Here is a 22699-nt window from a genome sequence, read left to right as displayed (position 1 = left end):
AAAAAAATCTTCAAACGAGACTTTTAAATCTCCTTCCAGCTCTAGATTTAAGATCTTAAGTGGTGGGCTCACTACCCCAAGCTTTATGATGGAAAGGGAAGGGGGGAGGGGTGAAAAAGAGGAGAGAGACAGAAAGACAGACTGTCTAGACACTGTTTTGGACACTGTTCAGTGTTTTCTGGAGGCCATCCCATCCCGAAAAAGGACAACGTTTAAGGTTCCTTCCTTCTCCTCCTCTTCCCCTGTCCTCTCAAAGAGGTATTGGCTGATGTATCCAAGGGAGATTTCAACAAGGAAATGCTGAACTTCAAGACTCAGCCATTTGGACAACTGCCAAGAACTCTGTCCAGTTGAACCTGAGAGCCAGGAGGGTCTGTGCAGGTCAGAGGACCCCTAATGCAATGTAGTTAACAAGCAGGGAGGCCTTCACACACCATGGAGAGGACAAAGAGGCAGGACAGGTTAAGGAGGAAAACTAAGATGGAAGCCCTGGCTTCTGCCCTACCCCCACTGTGACTGTTTGAGCACCTCTCCTATCACTCCCCTCCTCCCAGGCCTTGATTCCCTCCCCACCCCACCCCCAGCCTTTCACCCCCAGGCCCTGCTGACAGCTGCAGGTCATTCTCTCTGTCTTTGAGCTCCAGCTGTTGGGAAATGGAGGTTTCTGACTATAAAAGGAAATCTATTTAGAGATAAACACTCACTCCCCAAACCCCAAGGAAATGCAGAGTTTGCCGAATTGGCCCCCAGGAGTTTTATAAATTTGAGTCATCACCCTCGCCTCACTCTGCTCTCTGCCTTCCTCCCTCTCTAGTTATTAGGATAACTACCTTTCAGCTGGTGTCTATTGGGATGCAGGAAAATGACCAGCTTTGATTTACATTTTATTCCAAGTTTTCCTTTTTAATCCCAGATCTGGCCCTCCCACTCCTGTGGGGCAGTATAAGTGAAAGAGGAACCCGATTCATGATCTCTCTGATAGTTACTCCCTGTGACCCTCAAGGTCACTGGAGAAGGGGCTAAAAGCTACTCAAGCCTGGATGGCTTAAAAGGAGTTACCTGCCCAATTCGTATTTCATATTAAAGACCCTGTAGTAACCAGAATCCTTTACTTTGGGAAAGAAGTAGTCCTCATTGCTGAAATCCTGAAGTTGTGCCTAATTGTACAGTTTTAGAATTAGGAGCACATTTTAAGTGGAGTTCACTTCCATAAAGCAGATTTCTTGCTTGAGGAAATCAGATCATTCCTTTTTTTCCTCCGACACCCCTCCCCTCACTCCCACTCCCATTTCTGTTTGGTGAACATGGATTTTTACACTTTGGGTTTTCTTAAGACAGCTTATGCCTTATAGTTGCTTGCCCACTCTCTTGGGACACATCACTATTGTGTCAGGTGGTACAAATGAGTCTAGGCCAATGGTTAATAAAAACTGAGGTAATTGGCTTTATTCCCTTGCCAGGGAAAGATTGACTGGTTTCCATAAAGTTTTTTGTTTTGTTTTTTCCTATGCTGTATTCAGTCTTAGCCACTGAACCTCGGGCTTGCCTCTCCTCCTGTGGGGCTATCATACCCTCTGTTGTAGCTGTGGGGAGTGACCAGGTAGTAAAATTAATACAGGTAAAGGGCTGGCACCTCCAGTCAGCCCTCTTGGGTTCAACCCTCATCAATTCCAGTTTGTTGAACCCCATGAGTTTTTCTTGTTTGGGGGCCATGTTTCTCCCAGCAGTAGAGACTGTGGGAGGTACCCAAGTTTGTCTTTCTTGCTGGATTTCTTGCATGGGATGAATCAGCTTTGGGAGGAACTTGTCAGTTTGGTCTGCCACTACCTGGTAGGGTTTATTCTGACCCTTCTACTCTTGATTCCAAAATGTTAGAGGTAGAAAGGTGCTTTTTGGACATGTCCAGTGAAGGTGGTAGGAGCTGATTATGATGTCTCAGTGTTTGATTGGTAACAGAGCCCAAACCACAGTAAAGGACTATGCAGATTGCCTAACCTACAGTGATGATGATATCTGTGTCACCCTCTTTTCTCTAATAAAAATGACGGATATATCCAATCAGCCAACGCTGTGTTTTCCCTTCTATCTCTGTGCATAACATTGCTTGTGATAGAGATGACATAGTGGACAAATACCTTTTATACGCTCATCCTTCATCCATCCTCCCTGCGCTAGGAATAGTGGATTTGGGCTCATCTGAATATACACTTCAATTCCCAAGTGAAAGCAAGCACTGGACCACATGATTTCTTGAAGTATATTTTCCTAAATCTAGAATCTATGATATTTTTAGTAGTTAACATTTATATACTGCTTTAAAGCTGGTAGAGCACTTCACATAAATTATCCTATTTGATTTGGTCCTCACAACAATCACATGATTTTTCTATTATCTCTATGTTACAGATGAGGAAACTTGAGGCTGAGAAGTTCACCAGGTCATAGATTTCGAGCTAGAAGGAAACTTAAAGGTCATTTAGTCCAACCCTCTCATTTTACAAATGAAAAAGCTGAGATTCAGTGAGATTAAGTGACTTATCCAATGTCACAGCTGGTCTGTATTTTGGTAGGATTTGAAGCCAAGTCTTTCTGACTTTAAGTATAGCACCCTATTCACTATTCCACCTAGCTGCCTCACGAAGAACAATGATTCTCGCAGTTGCCCTCACATGCATAATCAGAGGGATCCGTTCTATAGAAAGTGTGCTAAAGTAATGTGAAGAAAAATGTGAAGCATTGGCTTGTACTGGTTATGTGATCATATTCCCAAAAAAATTGCTTATTTTCCAATAAGACCTACATCTCTTCAAATGACTATATGAATTCTTCTTGTAGTTGTAGAATCATTTAGGGGCAATTAAAACAATTAGAACTTTTAACTCTGACTTGAAGCAACAGAATAAATAAGCTCTTACTCAAATGGGAACAACTTCAGCTTCATTTCCTTGGTTTTCAAAGTGACTATAGCTGAAGTCTTAAGACCTGAATGTTTCACAAGTGCCTTTTAAAAAACAAAACAAAATAGGACATATATAAGAGCTCTAAAATTTGCAAAAACTCTTTACGTGGATTAGCTCACTTCTGCCTGGTAACAACCTTGGGATGTAGACACTATTATCAATATTTTGCAGATGAGGGAATGAGCTCGGGGAGGGTCAATGATTTGTTCTTCTGAATCACAGATCTGGTAAGGGTCAGAGCCAGGCACCCCTGGCTCTGAGTCTAGCTGCTACTCATTCTGTTGTACCCTGAATGCCTCTCTGCCTTTCCAAAAAGGTTCGTTACTTTATTCTACTTAGCTTTATTTAGGAGTGATAATACAAATTACAAATCACGTTTTTACAAACTGCATTTGCTTCTTCAGTCAGTTGTGATTAAGTCTAAATAATTATCCACTACTTGAATAGGTGCTATTTGTCTATTCAAGGATAGACCTACCTTGTTGAAAATGGATAGGTTTCTGTGTGTGTGTGTGTATGTAAACATATAATGATGATGATGGTGATGGTGATGATAACAATCATAATTCATTTATATAGCACTTTAATATTTATAAAATGTTTTGCTCCCAACAGCTTTGGTGATGTAGATAGAACAAGTTTTACATCTGCATTTTATGGTTAGGCTCCAGTGACTTGAGGTTTGAGTGACTTGCCCAAGGGACATTTAGCTAGAAAGTGTCAGAGTTGGGATTTTTAACCCAATTGTCCTGAGTACAAATCCAGTGCTTTTCCTACTATAGTGTAAATTAAACCATTTACATATATATTATTTTACTCATAACCTATTCCATGTTCCTATATAGCATCTCTTTTTTGCAGATCAGAATGGACACACTCCCTCCAAACTTTATCTGTGAGGGGGCCAGCTATCTTAAACGTATTAACTTCCTTTCCTCTTCCCCTGCCATTCTTTTCTCCACAGATGACGGCAACCACCCAGCCACCCACCAAGGCTCAGGCCGTCCATATCTCAGCGCCTTCAGCTGCTGCCAGCACCCCGGTTCCCAGTGCCCCCATTGACCCCCAGGCTCAGCTGGAGGCTGACAAGCGTGCTGTGTATAGGTAAGAGACACTGCAATTCCCTAGTCTTCCAGAGATCCTGCTTTATTAGGAGGTCTAACCACAGATCCTCAGAGATGGGGATGGTGGCCATTGCAGGGAGAGTGCCATTGAGGTGAGGACTACATTTTCTTTCTTCCTTCTTTAGATTCACAGACTTCCTGGGTTAGTTTGGCCTTTTAAAGAGCATCTCAAGTTTATCCCCCTATCACTAGTCTGAAATTTCTCAAATCCCGCTCATTAGATTAGCTTTTGAGAAATGAGGCAATTACAGTTTCACTTGGTCTCCCTTCCTGTGTTTTACATTAACCTTTGGGAAAATTCTTCCTGATACCTATCCTACCTGTATACTATTCTATTCTCATTCCTATCTTAGTCCATCCTTTGTTGTTCTGAGCAACATGGAGATGGAGAAGAGCTGCTTTTCCATCTTTCTCAACTCTTAGAAGATTTAAAGGAGGTTTGGGAAGTCCTTCAGAGGCAAGGAAGAGTGGACCAAAGCTGATTCAAACTAATTATCCCCTAAGGCAGCGCAGCCTGGGGCTGCCTCTGGTGCCCCAGGAGGTTTTTATTAAGAAAGTTGGAGATCTATGCTATATCCCCCCAGCAAGAATCCTTTTTCAACCCTCCCTCCACCATTACCCTTTGGGCAGTTTAGCTCTAATCAGCTCAAATTGTACCGGAGAACTTGGCACATAGTTAAGAGCTCAATGTTCTTCCCTCCTTCCTCTCCAAAAAGAGACACAGTACCATAGTACATGTATTAAATCCCCCCGGCTGTCTCCCACTGTTATATAACCTGTGGAAGCAAAGCTCTTCTACCACTCCTACTCTCTTCTTATCTTCTTTCTCTTCCCCACCCCTCACCTCTACCTCCATGACCAGAGAAAGTGCAGGCTCTTCCATAGGCCATTGCATATTTTAGAAAAGACAATGATAAACTAGAGTCCACTTTCAAGAGGAGGATTGGGATGGTGAAATGACTGGAGACCATGCTATATGAGGAACAATTGGAGGGAACTGGGAATATTTAGTGTGAAGAAGAAAAGACTTAGGGAAAGATAGGGTAGCTATCTTCAAACAACTGCATCTGCTGTTACTAGGTAGCAGGATTAGATATATCTTACTTAACTGAAAAGCTAGAACGAGGAATCATGGGTGGAAATTGCAAAGTGCCACTTTTTCAGCTCGATATAATGGGAAAATATCCCCATAATTAGAACCCATTCCAAAAATGGAAAGGGCTGATTCCAGAAATGATTAGGCTCCCCTTCCCATTCCTAGAGGTCTTTGAGAAGAAACTGAATGGTTCCTTGTTGGGAATGTTATAGAGGAGATTCCTATTCCAGTCAGCTGGACATGATAGCTTCCAGCTCTGAGATTCTCTGATTCTAGGAAATACCCTGTGGGAGCGTTAGACCCTATGGTGGTACTTTCCATCTCCTGGCATAGCCTCCCATTGCACTTCCATGCTATATCGTAGAATATAAACTCCTAGAGAATAAAGCATGTTTTCATTTTGGGGACACCTCTAGGTTCTAGAAAGCATCGTCAGTGCCTAGCATGGAGCCTGACATATAGTAAGTGCTTACTGTAATGTTTATAACTACATGGAAACAATCAGCACTCTCTGGTAGCAGCTGCCCCTATACCACCACAGTCCATTTTGTCTGCTCTTGCCCTTCCTGCCTCTGGCTTCCCACTATAGTTAGTTAACCCAGAGGACTCTATCTCGACTCCTCCCTGCTTCTATTAAAACTTGACTTCTCTTTCTGCAGCCATCGAGTGCGACTGATGGGAAGGGTTAGCTGGGAGTGCAGTCCAGCACTCCTGGAAGGGCTAGGAGCTCAGGGTAATTTTAATTAGATTTGCCTGCCTCCAGGAAGCATGACTGCTTCAAACCACATTGGGGAGTCAGCATTTCATGTCAATAAATGTAACAAGACCCTTTCAATTCATATTAGTGCCTGGGCACTGGCTTTTGTGCCTCTCTCCCTACGTATCCCAGAGCCTCAGATGAAGAAAAGTCAGCTGAGCCTTCCTGCTTGCATCTGCCAGTCCCCCTTCCCCCTTTCTGGCTCTGGGAAGGAGGGAGGCAGGAGGAGGAGTGCTGACAAAAGTGGGTGGATATGTGCATGTATATACAGCGTATGTGTGGTAGCAGGAAGGTTTTATTTGGGTATCAGAAATGGAATGAATTGCTTCCCCTCTGACAGAGAAACTGGAGGAGGTGCAGATTGGAGGTGGGGGTGGGGAAGGGAGGGAAAGCAGGGGCCTCCTTTAATTGGATCATACCAGAGCATCATCGAGGCTAATCAGCAAGGCAACACAAGGAGCTCCCCAGCTCAGATTAATGATTGCAATATAATCTGAGCGGATCTGATGATTGGATGCACGTTGAGGCTAATTGCATTTATAGGCCCCCAAGTGAGGTAGGGGGTGGCCTGAGGGAGAGGAAGCCCAGCAGGGTGGGTTGCTACAGGTTTGGACCTAGCTGAGGGGCCTCCTCTACATCCTTCCCTGAAACTCTACACCTCAAGGTTTTTCCCAAACAGGTGAAAACACACAGCATGGCCTGCCCGTTCTCCCTCTTCCCTTGTGGTCATGGGTGATGTTGATCCAGTGCCCAGAGCATGTCAAGCGCTAGCTGGCACATACAAATTAGATTGCTGGCTGCTTGGTGAGGGGGGCAAAGAAGGTGAGGTGAATCTGGCTTCCTCTCTTCTCTCTCTTCCAGTCTCCTTCTTTCCCCTTTGAAGTGTGTAGGTTCCCATGGAAACTGTGATTTCCTGGGGAGGAGCTGAGTGGCAAGGAGCTGGGCATGACCAGGTGTTGGGGGCAGTGAGAGGGAGGATGACTCTCCAGAGAATTTATCTCCTACGCCCCAACTTCTCCCCTAAGGCGTGACCATTTGATCATTAAAGTTTACACAGTGCTTTGAGAACCCTGGGGATGATCCAGTGTAAGATCCTATTTTTGATAAATGAATGCTAGCTAGATCTCATCTGGGAGTCAGTAAAAAGAATAAGAGAATAGTAGACATTAACACCTATTTAGCTTCTCTAGTGAAAGGTACTGGATACAAAAGACCCACAGGGCCAGGTCGCTAGGGTAGGGTGACTGCCAGAATGGGCAAGACAATTTCCCACAGTGCCAGGTATGGACAAACCCCAGTGAGACGGCTTCCCCTGCTTTTCACTGATGGTAATTTCATCCCATCTTTACACAAAGGAATAGGTATCATCTTCTTCCATGACCCTGCCCTTGGTACTGTAGCCTTTCTCCAATTTTTTTTTCTTTCCTTCTTCCCTTCGTCATGTCTTCAGCACAACACACAGCCATTTAGGGTTTAAAAATGGTCTGTATGCAAGTTACAGGTTTTATCACTTGAACTAGCTTAAACAGCTACTCTAGGTGCAGCTTGTTGGCTTAGTGAATAGAGCTCAGGAAGACTTGAATTCAAATCCAGCCACAAACACTTATTAGTTGTTACCCTGAGCAAGTCACATAACTTCCATTTACCTCAATTTGCTCAACTGCAAAATGAGGATAATAATAGCATCTATCTCCCAGGGTTGTTGTGATGATCAAATGAAATAATATTTGTCCCTGGCACATGATAGGTGCTTAATAAACGCTTGTGTCCTTCCTTCTAGGTTTCACTGCAAGGGTTAGAAGTTCGCTCTTAGCCATGCTCCTCCTAGGAATCAGTTTATCCTTGTTGCCTCCAGGTTCCAAGTGGAAACTCTGAATCTACTTGTACTCCCAAATGACTGGTTCTGCCCTCTTCTGGATTGCACCCTGCCCCGCTATATCAAGTCACGTCTTTTTATGGCATTTTTGGTCAGCTAGGCCAAGTCCCTAAGTGACCCTGCTGCTTTCAAGCCCTTTCTATTTCATTTACCCCTCCTTGATGCCTTAGCAGCCTAAGACTTACACCAAATCATAATGCTGTTTTCTCTTCACTTTCTCATGCTTTCTGAACTTCTTTCTGAACATTGCTTCTGTATCTTTTTATGTCTATCCCCTCAACCACAATCACATATCCAGGTCTCTATCCTATGTACTCTCAGTAGTCCATATTCAATTCATTCTAGCATGGTTCACACATTTGCCTTGCTAAGGTTCTTTTTGCATCATCCAGAGAAACCCACATATATTTAGGAAAGGGAATTTTCATCATATTAGAATACCCACCTTCCCACCCACCCCCACCCCCCTTTGTTCCTTCTCTTCCTAGAAAAGAATGAAAAGTATAGTTTTCTTTTTGGCCATCAGCTAGATTCCTGGCTGCCCTCAAGTTTGTCCCACTGGATGGGTCTCACTGAACCAGGTGGATACTTCAGAACCCCTAGGTCCCCTGGCTCATCCCTTCTGTCTGTAGAGTTGGAGGAAGTTATTCATTATAGCATCTATAGGAAATAGCTGATTAATAGCTCCCAGCCTCAGAGTAAGGTAAACTAATCCATGTGTGGGATAAAATAGGTTTTCATTCAACTGAGATTAATCAACAGGCAAGTTAAAAAGCCTAGCATAGTAGATAGTCTTGGATTAAGAGTCCAGAGGACTGAGTTACCTCAGACTAGCGGTGTGATCCTGGATCAAGGCCTTTCTGAGCCTCACTTTCCTTATCTGTTATGTGGGGATAACAATAGTCTTTATCTCAGGGTTGTTGTAAAGATCAAATGAGGTAATATATGTGAAGTGCTCTGCAGAGATTTAAGTGTTATTTACACGTGAGTTATTTCTTGAGTGCTTACCAGGTGCTTTGCACTATGGTAGATGCTCCACTGTGCTGTGGAGTTTATTTATTTATTTTTAATAGTATTTTTTTTCCAGTTCCATATAAAGACAATTTTAATGTTTATTTTTAAAAATTTTTGAGTTCCAAATTTTCTCCTTTCCTTCAACTACCTCCTCCCTAAGATGGAAAGCAATTTGATATAGGTTTTTTATTTTTATATACACACATAAACACACACACACTCATGTAAAACATATTTCCATATTGGTCATGTTGTGAAAGAACAAACAGACCAAAAGGGGAAAAAAACCCACAAAAACAATAAAGTGAAAATAGTATGCTTTAATCTGCTTTCAGACTCCATCAGTTCTTTCTCTGGATAGGAATAGCATTTTTCATCATGAGTCCTTTGGAATAGTCTTGGATCATTCTATTGTTGAGAATAGCTAAGTCATTCAGAGTCGATCATTGTACAGTGTGGCGGTTACTGTGTACCATGCCCTCCTCGTTCTGCCCACTTCACTTTGCTTCAGTTCATGTAAGTCTTTCTAAGGTTTTTCTGAAATCTGCCTGCTTGTCATTTCTTATAGTACAATAGTATTCCATTACATTCATGTACCACAGCTTGTTCAGCCATTCCCCAATTGATGGACATACCCTCAATTTCTAATTTTTTGATATCACCAAAAGAGTTGCTATAAATATTTTTGTACAAGTAGGTCTTTTTCCCTTTTTTTGAGGTGTCTTTGGGATGCAGACCTAGGAGTGGTATTGCTGGATCACAGGGTATACACAGTTTGATAGCCCTTTGGGCATAGTTCCAAATTGTTCTCCAGAATAGTTGGATCAGTTCACAACTCCACCAATAGTGTATTAGTGTCCCAGTTTTCCCACATCCCTTCCAATATTTATCATTTTGTTGTTCTGTCATATTAGCCTATTTGAGAGGTGTGAGGTGTTACCTCAGAATTGTTTTAATCTGCATTTCTCTAATCAATAGTGATTTAGGACTTTTTTTCATAGGACTGTAGGTAGCTTTGATTTCTTCATCTGAAAACTGCCTATTCATATCCTTTGACTATTTATCAATTGGGAGATGACTTATATTCTTACAAATTTGACTCAGTTGTCTATATATTTGAGAAATGTGGCCTTTATCAGAAACAATTGCTGTAAAAATTGTTCCTAGCCTTCTGTTTTCCTTCTAATTTTAGTTGCATCAGTTTTGTTTGTGCAAACCTTTTTTTTAATATAATCAAAATTATCCATTTTACATCTCGTAGTGCATTCTGTCTCTTGTTTGGTCACATATGCTTCTCTTCTCAATAGATCTGACAGATAAACTCTTACTTGCTCTCCTAATTTGCTTATGATATCACCCTTAATGTCTAAATCATGTACCCATTTTGACTTCATCTTAGTGTATAAGATGTTGGTCTATACTTAGTTTCTGCTATATTGTTTTCCAGTTTTCCCAGCAGTTTTTGTTAGATAAGCTGGGGTCTTTGGGTTTATCAGACAGATTACTGTAGTCATTTACTGCTGTGTCTTATGTACCTAATCTATTCCACTGGTCTGCCGTTCTATTTCTTAGCCACTACCGGATAGTGTTGATGATTACTGCTTTATATTATAGTTTGAGACCTGGTACTGTACTGTGGAGTTTAGAAAAAACATATTTCAATTAAGCAAACCTTTCTTAAGGGCCTACTGTGTGCAAGGAACTGAATTAGGCACTAGGCACAATGATTACCCTCAGGGAGCTTAAAATTAAGTCTAGACATAGAAATGTGCAATAAGTTAGAAATGATCAGCACCGAATGGTCTGAGAAATTCAAGCAAGGAAGTATTCTTTTTTAGAGATCAATAAAAGCATCAGGAAAGAGGTGGCATTTGAGGTAGGCTTAGAAAAGAACAAAAATGTCAGTAAAGATGGTGGCAGGATGTGGAGGAGGTTGTGTGTATAGAATCTGTACCAGGCAAAGGGGATGGTATACATAAGGTCAAGATCAGGAAACAAACGGCTAGTCCTTCTTGGCTGAAGCATAGAATGGGTAAGAGGAACATTAAAGCTAAAAAGGTAGGTTACTATCACAGTGCAGATTAGGTAGGATCTTGAATGCCAACATAAGTAATTTATATTTTACTTGTTAGATGATGGGGAACCACTGGAGGTTTTTAAGTTAAGGAGTGACATGATTAGAGATGAGTATTAGGAATACTATTTCGATAATTATCTGAAGGATGAGTTGGAGAAAGAGAGACCATTTAGGAGGTCCCTACAATGTATGGGTAAGAAATGATGAATTCCCGAACCAGGATCCAGTATTTACCTTAAGCCTCAAAGGAAATGGGAAGGGATATCAATGAAGGCTGGAAGGAGCACAGATGCAGCAGGGTTTGAGGCAGGGCTTAAAAGTGGGTAGATTTTGGGGCAGCACAGGAAAGAGCAGAGGACATTCCAAGTCAGGGAGGAAAAGTGATTGAAAATAAGCAGTGTTTTCATAGAACGGGAAGGAGACTGGCATTGTTACAGTGAAGTGTGTACCCTGGAGAGTAAGTTGGAGTGATCAAGTGAAGTCAGATTATAGAAGATTCTTCATAGCAAGGCAGAGGTGTTTAGATTTAGGTTCTGATGTAGGGTCTTGAGACTTTGGGGTTCTCTGTTTCTTGGAACTCAGGACTCTTCTTCCACATTCAGTTTTGGCTGCTAGCCATGAATGACACTGATAATTTGGGGAAGAGCAGTTATCTCTGAGCCTGATCCCAAGACTGAGGCCACCTGGAGAAATACTCTCTAGAGTAGTCTCTCACCAGGCTCCAAATGCTCCAGAGCAGAGGTGTGGAATCTGTGGCCTGAATGCTTGTGACTGAATGCGTTAATAAAATGATTTGTTCTGTAAAACTGGGGCTCAGTCAAAAGGCTACACCCAAGGTCCTAGAAGGTCACATGTGGTCTCAAGGCAGGTTCCCCACCTCTGCTCCAGGAGAAACCTGGAGAGAAGTTTTGTTCCCACCCAAGTCTTTATGAATATTATGTGGTTCTACTTGGGGCTCAAGGTCCCGTTGGGACATCTAATAACTGAAAGGGGTTCAATTGATCCACTTTGGGGTATGGGCAGTGGTCTTTTTTCCCCCAGAAGGGGAAAGGGGCCTAGAACTTTGATTTTGTTGTTGTAAGTTACTTCACTCATTCAATGTATTTAGATGGCATAGAGCACCAGCCCTGGAGTCAGGACAACCTGGCCTCAGACATTTACTAGCTATCTAACTCTGGATGAGTCACTTAACCCTGATTGCCTCCTCCCCAACCCCCCCCCATCCCTGAAAAAAAGAAACTAATCTTTAAAAAAATAATAATACAAATGCATCTACTGGTCTGCTGCTTCAAATCCTAGAGAGTTGCCTAGGGACACCAAGAGTTTGTGACTTGCCTAGGGTCATTCAGCCACTTTGTGTCCATGCTGCCTGTTGTTAAAATAGTAATACATAAATGAATGAATAAGCCCCAGAAGAACTAGCAGATGGAAATTCAAGGTGAATGGGGGAGGGAGGTGTAAAGCAGCACAAGCCTAGGGAAGTGAAGACTAAGGAGAAACAAAGACCCTCCTGGGATTTTCCTCCCATGAAATGTCTTTGGTTTGCTCCCTGGGAACTAGAGCTTCCTAATGAAGTGTCTGACGGGGAATTTTTCTAACCTCTGACCCAGGGGTGTTCCAGCTCCAAAAAGATAAAACGCATTTAACTCTATAGTTTCCCAGGACGTTATATTACAACGGTCTGTCTGGGAGCAGAAGATGGTTCAGGAAATGATTTTAGGGACCATTTGCTCTCATACCCTCAGAGGAAGCTTGAGGACCAGTAAGGGCCTCAGATTTGCCCAGAGTCACACAGGTAGTAGGTTAGCAGAGCTGGTTTTTGAAATCAGTTCTATCTCTAATAACAAATCCGGCATCATTTTCCAATATACCACTCCTTCTTAACAGCAGAAAAGTTGCCCTCTCCAAGGAAACCTGGGGAACCAACCGCCCACCATACACATCTAAAAATGCGCTCTCTAAAAATACCCCCTCGTGGCTGCGGCGTCATACCTGGGATAAAAATATGACCTGTTACCATTTGCCTAACTCTCTCTCATTCACACTGCCTCCGCTCACCATTCCCTATCTGTTGTATGTGTATATGTGCTCCCAGTAAGGGCAGGGTTGGGGGCCAAGGGCTAAGCAAAGCCTCTGGGACATTTTCAACTTCTCCCTCCCTTCTCCACTTGCTTCAGTCCAGCAAAGCTCATCAGAAACCAGGCCCATTCCATGGTTCTTTAGAAGCTGAAATCTGAGCCAATGGCCTTGAAATAATGCCTTTGGAGGGGAAAGGGGTGGCGCAGTGCCAGGGTGGATCCTGTCGTTGAAGTCTCAGAGCTGGCAGCTGCTTTGTGTTCCCACGTTGTGGGGGGAGAGGGGAGGGCAGTGAATGAACGTGCAGCCCAGAGGGGCTGGATAGATGAGCATGAAGTAGAGGGAAGAGCATTGGCCTTGGAGTCCAAAAGTTCTCAGTGTGAATCCTGTCTCAGGGACTGTGGGCTTGTCATTTAACTAAGTTCTCTGAGCTTCAGTGCTGTTATTGGGAAAAGGGGAATCATAACATCTGGGCTACTCATAGGATCAAAGTATTTAGAGCTGGAAGGAAACTTGATGATCACGTAGCCCAACCTCCTCGTTTTTAGAAAAGAGGAAGGTGAGGTCTAGATTGTTGAAACAACTGCTCCAAGGTCATATAGGCTATAAATGGCAGAATCAGGATTTAAACCCAAGTCTTCTGACTCCAGATTCCTGTAAGCAAAGTGCTCTATAAATCCTAAAAGCACCGTGAAAATGTGAGTAACTAATAAGAGCTGATCAGGGCATATTTGGTCCAGAATAGTCTCCAGTGTTTCCCAGAAAGTCTTATAATGCCATGCCACCGGAAAGAGATGAGAGGAAGGAAGAGAATATTGGTCATGGAGGTTGTTTTAAATTGAGTCTTAAAGATTATTGTGATGGGGGGAGAGGGGCCTGAGTTTTGCTGGAGAAAAAAACTAACACATATCACTGTCAGGGGTCAAGTTTGGTCACTGACTAGTCCTCCTTGATCCCTAAAAAGGGTACTTTATAGGCCATTAGACAAATACTCTCTGAGCCTGACTCCACTACCGTCTTCCCACCCCATTATTCTAGTCACCAAGAGTCTTGAGACAGCCCAAGAAATCTGTATCCCTGTCCACTGAACTAAGTATGAGCTACCCAGATGAGGTGAATGATGTTGGGGGCTCTGGGAGTCCCCCATTCCTCTCCTAGTGCTCCTATGGGGAGAAATGTTAGCTTTTTCAGGGAGCCCCCAAGGTCAGGTACAGGGAGAGCAGAGGAGGTAGGCTGGGTGGGCAGACAGCCACACAGTTGGCTGGACCTGTAATTGAGGTCTGCCGTCCTGGCCAAGGTCGTGATGGAGGGGATGGCTGAGCGATTCGGAAGGGATGGCGCCGTGTGACCATGAATCATAAGGTTTATCACCCAGAAAGAGAACTCAACGTTAATGTCTCCCCCTGTGTATGACCAGTCTCTCTTTGACTCTGCCTCCAGTTCTTTCTCTTCCTTTTTATTTTAAAAAAAAATCTCTGACTTTATTCTTCTATGTTTGCTTCCTTCTCTGTCTTTTTCTATCTTGGCCTCACCATCTCCATCCCTAGCTTCTAAGGTATGACATTATCTTTTTGTCTCTCCTACATAGCATAGCAAAGGCTTAATTAACACTGGCTTGGATTGGGGATGAAGTTTGGACAGTTTGAGGAAGATTCAGCTTTCCTTCATTGAGTCTTAAACAAGAGAAAATGAACTTAAGCCATTATAGGAGGGCTTTTAGTTTGACTTCCAGATAGTAATGACTCTTGTTTCTATAGCACTTTAAGGCTTAGAAAATACTTTCTTAATAACAAACCTATGAGGTAGGCTATATGAGTATTATTATCCCCCTCTTATAGACAAAGAAACTGACACTCAAAGGGGATAAGTGATTTTCCAAAGGTCACACACCAGTGGGGTGTAGTGGGAAAAGCGAGCATTGGGACTCAGAGTTCCTGGGTGTGAATCCTGAGTCTCCCATGTACCATCTGTGACATTGGAGAAGTCAACTTAAACTTTTTTGGCCCAAGTTTTCTTATCTACAATGTAAGGGTGTTGCGTTAAATGATTTCTAAGATTCCTTTCATCCTCAAATCTTATGGCTTGTGACTTTTGGAACAGCAGATGCAGGATCTAAACCCGTGCTTCCTAACTCCAAGTGCATTGTCTTTTTCCTCCTCTATACTCTGATGTTTCTTTCTTAGATAGTATATGTATAGAGAGTTCCTAAGGCAAGTTGTGGCAGTTAGTTTTCTGTAAGTTTACGAAAATGGTCAAGAGTTCCCTCTGTCCAGTCTGTTTTAAGTACAACTCCTTAGAGCCAAGGTGGGGTACCAGATGACCTTTGGGGAATTCTCTGCCTTGCCTTAGGACTTTAACTGAAAGGGTCAGCACCACTTTACCCAGAGTGAAAAACACACATGGGGTGAGAAGTCAAAACCTTTCTAGGGCATAGGAAAAGAAGGGGACCAACCACAGACATATGCTCTTAATAAAACTGCCTTAGGAGCTGCAGTCACAGGGTCCTGCTCCTCTCCCAGCAGCCTCAGATGCCTCAGCCCGTGACTTGCCTCCAAGCTGGGCAGACCTAGCTGGGAAGTTGGGATGAGATGTGCAGAATTCAAAAGAAAAAAATGTCAGATGTAATTAAACCAAACTATAGCTTAAACCCTCACAGAAATTAACATATCCAGTTTAATCACCTTCTTAAGCTAGCACTACAGTTCTGTTGAGGGGGGCTCTTTCTTTGACTCATCAGAACCTCACAGTATCCTGAGCTTGATTTTCATTCAGATGCTTCTGGTGAGGGGTGAGGAGGGGGAGGGGAAGGGGATAAGATGGAAAAGGAAAAAGAAATAATAAAACATTATTTGAAATAATTTCTTTCTACCTTTCTCCCATGAACAAGCTGTCTCTTGCTCTCCCCTCCTACCTCGGTCCACACTCACTGTTCCATTCCCCTCCCAGATCCCAGGCAGCAGCAGCACAGTGCTGAATGTGCTAAATTAGGCCATTAGAGAAATTCATTTCTCTTTATTAGTCTGTGTCAAATCCTTTTTATTAGTGGCTGGAAACGACCTCTCTTCTGCAGTAAAATGTCATGCCAGTTCAGCCCTTTTATTTGTTCTGCACTGACGAGGCTCAAACTCTCCCTGAATTAGTGCTGTGAGATTTATTTCCTCCAAATTTTGAACGGCTTAAGAGAGGGTAGAGTGGGAGGGAGAGAGTAGGGAGTGGGGAATGAGGAGAGATGGAAGAAAGTAGGGAGAGGGGAGAGGCTTGGTTGAGCTCTGGTGGAGGTCAAATGCTCCAAGCACCCAGGAAATAAAACCTAACGATCACCCTCCAGATCTCTCACATCTTCTTTCAAGGAGTTTGTACTATATTCCCATGTTGGTTCTTGCCACTCTTTATAGGGAGTTGTGGTGGAGGCCATGGGGAAATGAAATTGGTTTGGCCCCATTTTACAGGTGGATAGACTGAGGCAGAGAGAAGTCAAAGCACATTCATTTCCTATTCATTCTCTGTCACTGAGCAAGAGGTAAATGCTGAAACCTTCCAATGCTGGAAAAAAAATGTGGGGGGAAAATACCCATTTTCTCTTAGGCTGGGTGTAGTATTCAGCAGAGCTTAATTTTATGAACCTTAGATCACAGGATAAGAATAATAACTACTTTTTACATGGTACTTTAAAGTTTACAAAACACTTTTCTCGAGGACCAGTCTGTGAAGTAAATAGGTTATAGCATTATTGTTTTCAGATGAGGAAACTGAGGCCTCAAGAAGTTAAATGCCCAATGTCACATAGTTAATAAGTACCACTGCCAGTACTTAAACCTATGTTTTCTTGAGTCTGTTTTTTCTGCTATACTTAGCAGAGGATGAGGACGTACAGGGAATGAGTTTGAGGTTTGGTAGGGGACGGGGTCCATGGAGGGTGCTATATTAGCAGCCGTGCAATTTCTGCTCTGAAGCCAAAGGAACCCAGCTTGACTGAGAAGAGGAAGAAATGAACCCTTCCCCCAGCATCCCTGAAAGCATGTTACCTGTAAGCATGTTCCCCATCACCAGACCCTGTGCTAAAATGAGGGATGACGCCCCCTTACTCACTGCCTGGCTGCTCCTGATGCATAGTGTGATCCCAGCCTGCCTGCCCAGCAGCCCAGAGTGGCAGGCTTCCAGAATTCACTAAGTTCACTGCAGAATGGTTCCCTGAATGCCAAGATATTCAGTATTGCCTCTGCCCAGCTGGGCTCCTCATCCTAAGGCCTCCATGGCCTCTCAAGCTGGCCCATGCTAGATCAACTGCTTCTTTACAGTTTTCTTTACAGGCTATAAGGTTCATGATCAGAGAGTTGGCCCTGAGACCTCTGAATTAAAATAGACCCTTGATTTAGCTCTGTGCCATTATAGTGCCTTGTGGACCTGGGGAACCATCGCAGTCTTCCATATGGGAGCTCCCCAAATTCCCCCAGCGCATTCCTGTACCTCAGGACTAATTCAGAACCATACTGATTTTAGGAATGTAAGGGAGGTAAGGTAGATAAAATGAGTTTATTTACATCATAGAATTTAGAGTTAAAATGACTTTAGAGGTTATCTCGTCCAGCCAGCTCACTTGAAACTTGAGGAAACTGAGGCCTGAAAAGGTGAAGTGATTGCCTCAGGTCACACAGGAAATAAATGGCTAAACTGGGATTTGAACTCAGATCCCTCAAAGCCATTGGTCTTTCCATTAAACCACATGACTTCCTATGTAAGATACCTTTGGAATGGTTAAACATACTATAAAATGCTATTATTATGCATCACTCTATGGTGATGGGATAAGCTAACACCATTGCCATACCCAACTATTCTAATCCTCTTGATAGCTCCTATCTACCCCATGAGGATGACTTCCTTCAACTAATAAGTCAGGCTAGTAGTTGTTCAGTTGTTTTCGACTACTCTTCATGACCCCATTTGGTGTCTTCTTGCAAAGATCCTGAAACAGTTTGTCATTTCCTTCTCCACCTTATTTTACAGATGAGGAAACTCAGGCAAGCAAGATTAAGATTAAGTGACTTGACCAGGATCATACAGCTAGTAAGTGTCTGAGCCCAGATTTGAACTCAGGAAGATGAGTTCCTGACCACCTAGCCACCCCTAGGGTACTAGTTAGAGCTAATCAATGTCTTGGCACAACCTTAGCCCCAGCCCTGCTCTTCCAGGCAGCGCCCTAGGAAGGGTGGATGAGAGTATAGCATCACTCTTCTCTCTGCCCCTCAGCCTCCTTTCCCCTACCTTGGTGTAGGTCCATTCATTTCAAAGGTAACTGGAGTGCCAGAGGTTCTAAACCGGCTGAGGAGTTAGCTTTCAGGGGCCAAGGAGGACAAGGAGCAGCTCGTGGGACCCATTCTACTGCAACTAGACACGTACCTATGTAACGTAGCCCAGGCAAATAAGATGCCTACACAACATGTACACCTACAGCCACATATACATTCGAATCATAGCTTCACACTTAAAGGGGTCCTCAGTGCTGGTTACCTACCGCCTCTGACTTAACCTTACAGGTTTGGAAGAATAAGTGACTGGCACAATAAGTCCAGACTAGCAAAGCTAGGATTAGAACCCAGGGTCTCTGACTCAAAATCCAGTAACACCACACATCATGCATGACATACCCAGCACACATGCACATTGAATACGTACCCCACGCAATACCTCCTTACACCCACTATTTACACATACCATACAACCCCAACATATAACATACTTCATAGACTGCACACACACACAACACGTCTCCCATATGCACCCACCCCAATAAATACCACCCTATCCAACACACATACGTGCGGGGCTCCCCTTCTCTGCTGGGTAGAAGTGCACACAATCTACTCTGCCCAATAGAAAAGGAATGTGTGGCGAGCGATGGTGAGGTTGGGGGGCTTGGGGCTGCACTCCCACCACCTGGCATGACTGCTGCGGATTATTAGTTCCTGGTAATTTAGTGCCCTTGTACAGAGTCGATTTGTGCCTTTCATTCCTAATTGATCTAGTGGCTGTTTAAATGGCAGCAGGCATCTGTTGAGAGTAGAAAGGTTCATAAGGCGCAATAATTCATAACACCGTCTGGAATTTGCCTTTCATGTCCCTCAGCTAAACCACTGCAGGGCTCTGCTTAAATTACAGCCACTGAGGCTTTCTTTGGTATTCTGCTCAGGGCCCTGAGAATCTTGCATTAAACTGGGATCAGGTTAGATTAGACTATAATATGCTGTGGTATTAGTGGCTGCAAATGAAGACTTAGACTGGAGTTTAACCCCTTCCCCTGGTTCTCCCTTTGTCTTCAGCCTGTTGGCCATCTAACCCACTGTTTTCCTCCACCTTCCCTCAGTACTCTCCTGCCTGTGCTGAATAGCTCTCCCAGCTTGATGGATGGCAGGGTTGGGCTGCCCCGAGATGCCAGCCCTTTAACTGTGGGCTGCACACCTGCTTGTAGCCTCAATGCCCAGCTGTGTATGCACTGTACCACCCCCTCCCCCAAACTAGAGGGAAGCTGGTGTCACAGGGATGCTCTCTGCCAAGCTAAGCAGCTCAGCTGAAGGCAGGAATTTATTGTTCCTTAGTCCCCACTGTCCCTGGGTCTGACCAGCCAGGTGTGTTGGCGGTTTGGGGGGAGTGGATATGGGGACGATTGAGGGTTTTTTTTATCTCAGTCATAGACTCTTAGACTTAGAAAAGGTCTTGGAGGCCCTCTTTCCTCTCTTCCTTGCTGTTCTCTCCACATCCTCCCTTGACACCTAGGCCTTGGCACACTAGACAAGATGCTCTCTCCTCTTTCCTGTGTTCAGTTATTCAGTATATGTGGAAAGAAGATAGACAACGGCATCACCTATTTCTGTGGACAGGGAGTTTGTGTTTAGTAGGGAGATGCTCTGTAGACCCCCATGCACACCTCCCTTTCTCCTAGCAGCTAGGGATTAGCCAGAGAGAAAGGAGCAGGATTTGGTGGCCACAGGAGGCTGAGGAGATAGGCTAGGGAGGGATTTGCGGATGCTTTTCTGAACCCCAGGGAAGGGAATGGGCTATTAATAATGGAAGTATCCAAGGTCACACTCTCTCTCTCTCTCTCTCTCTCTCTCTCTCTCTCTCTCTCTCTCTCTCTCTCTCTCTGATTTTGAGATATGCTGGACTTTTATTCATTCAATAGAAATGGGAGTTATACATGTAAGCATAGGCATATGTCCATATAGACATGAATGCAGTATAGAAATAGCCAAAATTCCTTGCTTGCATTCATATGTGCAGAAAACCTGAGCTCATACTCATGTGTGTGCATACACAAGCAATGAGAGTGACTGTCTATGGATAGTAAGATGTTTAGCTACAGAAGCCCACAGAGGAAGTATGTAAGTAGACACATATCCACATATAGATGTGCTTTTCCACATCCAAAGCCATCGGGACAGGTAACTCCAGACAACCAATGACTGGTGAGATTTCTGACTTCCTACCATGCTCAGCTCTGGAGCTTCAGTTTGGTAATTCAGTGAACATTTACTAAACACATATCGTGAACACTATTAAGCACTTCCTAAAGTCCTCAAATAATAGCTCCTGGTGGAATGGAGATGAGACTGAATTCTCAAAAGCTATGTCAATGAAACTCTGGCAGGCCCCACCTTGGGGTACAGGTCCAGTGATATATTATATGTCTGTTCAAGGAAAAACCCACTTAAGTCTGGAGATGATCATTGGCAGGTTGGTGTCAATGGAGGGAGTGCCTGCCCTCTCCTGTTCTTAAAGTATGGAACATATATGAAATGCTGGGTACTAGGTACTGAGGAAAATTCAAAGTGAGTAAAACATGGTGTCTACCTTCAAACAGCTTGCATTCAAAGGGAAGATAAGACAGGGACACAAATAATGATTATAGAAAATAAAATACAAGTACGTAAGAGACAAGTGAGATAATCTCTGACTCCCAGGAGTTTACATTCCTACAGGGAAAGAAACCTACAGGTGAGTGGTGTTTATGGAGGATTGTTTTAGACAGAGGGAGTGGTGATTGAAGTCATTAGGTGAATTGCTGATATGTACTTTTTAGGAGTGTGAGTGTTGATTGATTATTGTTCTCAGAACTAGATTTGAAAAGTGGATATGGGAGAGGGGGCAATTAGAGAGAGAGTCTAGGAGGGTCTTTTTTAGTGTTGAGAATGGTGCTGTGAGAGAAGTCATAGAAGTAGAAGAGTGTGGAGTATGTTCATGGGATAGTTAATGGTCCAATTTTCCCAAGGTGTAGAGTTTTGGGCAAGAGGTAAGGTCTGCTTCTGTGGACCGTGAATTTGTGTTTCATAGGCAGATGCTCCATAGACTCTCTCATACACACCTCCCTTTCTCATAGCAGCTAGGGGTTAGCCGGAAAGAAAGAAGCAGGCTTTGGTGGCCACAGGAGGCTGTGAAATGAGACTAGACACGTAGGTTAGCCCCTAATTGTGGAGGGTCTTGAATACCAAGCTTTACATTTTATCCTATAACTGGGTACCCATATAATTTCCTTCTGTGGTTGACACTGGACAAAAATTAGGCACTTCCTACATTGGTGGGTTCTTGACTCCTGAAATGTCTTAAAAAATGGAAGTACAAGTTGAGCCCCAGCTAAAGTCTCCTGGGGGCTGCTCAAACAGCCAGGCTTCAGGAGCTTCTGGTCCCTAGCTGGAGTCCTCTTGCCTGGACCCATCCATATCCAAGGGAGAGAATGCATTCACCTAGCACATTCTTAAATAATTGAGAGGATGACCCATGATACAGGGCTTCCCTCTTAAGGGTGGAGAGTTTGCAGAAGTGAGAGTAAGAGTTTCCAGGGATTGTCTACTAAGCAATGTGGCCTCTGTGTGTCTGTGTGTGTGCACTGTTGGTGTCCCCTACAGGCACCCTCTCTTCCCACTCCTGACGCTGCTGTTTGAGAAGTGTGAACAGGCCACCCAGGGCTCTGAGTGCATCACCTCAGCCAGCTTTGATGTGGACATCGAGAACTTCGTTCATCAGCAAGAGCAGGAGCATAAGCCTTTCTTCAGTGATGACCCGGAACTGGACAACCTGGTAAAGTCTTCTTTCTCCCCTGCAGGCAGGCTCCTCATCCACCCCACCCCTTCCCAATGCCACTGCCCTTTTCCTTAAGTCTCTTACTCCCTGAAACTGAAGTCACCACCAGGCCCCCAAACCAGTCACAGGTCTGACTGCAAAGTTTTTCCCTTGTAACCACCTGAGAAATCCCAATTATGGTTCACCCACTGTCCTCTACTGAGATTGGCCTAGTTTGCCTCTTTGGAACTTACTTTCTTCATTTATGAAACATGAAGGTTGGACTTGATCTTGAAGGTCTTTTCCTGATCTAAATCTATGATCGTGTGACCCTTAGTATGTATAGCCTGAAAAGGAGAGATTCAATGGAGTGGGGATCTACCAACCCCAGCTTGGACGCTTGGACAAGTGCTGCTTTCCTCTACCAAGAAAGATTTTTTTTTCTTTTCTGTGAGTTTATTGATTTAAGGAATTCCTATTAAGGAAACTCTTGCCCCAGTGCAGATCAGCACATGTTCTGCAATTTATCTAGTCTTAAAGTTTTCTGCAGGGGGAAAGGGGACAAACATTGGTTAATCCCCTACAATGTACCAGACACTGTGCTGAGTTCTTTACAAATATCTCATTTGATCTTCACAAACAACTCTGGGAAATAAATGCTATTA

General features: G+C 43.6%; 1 protein-coding gene across 5 annotated transcripts in view; it reads left to right on the top strand.

The window, feature by feature from the left end:
* Nucleotides 1-22699, top strand: part of PKNOX2 (PBX/knotted 1 homeobox 2) — a 346894-nt gene that overhangs the window by 262451 nt on the left and 61744 nt on the right. For all 5 annotated transcript variants that reach the window (XM_078147126.1, XM_078147127.1, XM_078147125.1 and 2 more), the window contains 2 exons: nucleotides 3925-4064; nucleotides 21881-22052. In XM_078147126.1, coding sequence (XP_078003252.1) covers nucleotides 3925-4064; nucleotides 21881-22052 — 312 coding nt within the window. The remainder of the gene's footprint in view (nucleotides 1-3924; nucleotides 4065-21880; nucleotides 22053-22699) is intronic.

The sequence above is a fragment of the Phascolarctos cinereus genome, unplaced genomic scaffold (assembly GCF_003287225.1).
Source record: "Phascolarctos cinereus isolate Bilbo 61053 unplaced genomic scaffold, phaCin_HiC Scaffold_726;HRSCAF=1367, whole genome shotgun sequence".
NCBI lineage: Eukaryota > Metazoa > Chordata > Mammalia > Diprotodontia > Phascolarctidae > Phascolarctos > Phascolarctos cinereus.
Note: the sequence above shows the minus strand (reverse complement) of the source record. Positions and strands in the feature narration are given on the sequence as shown.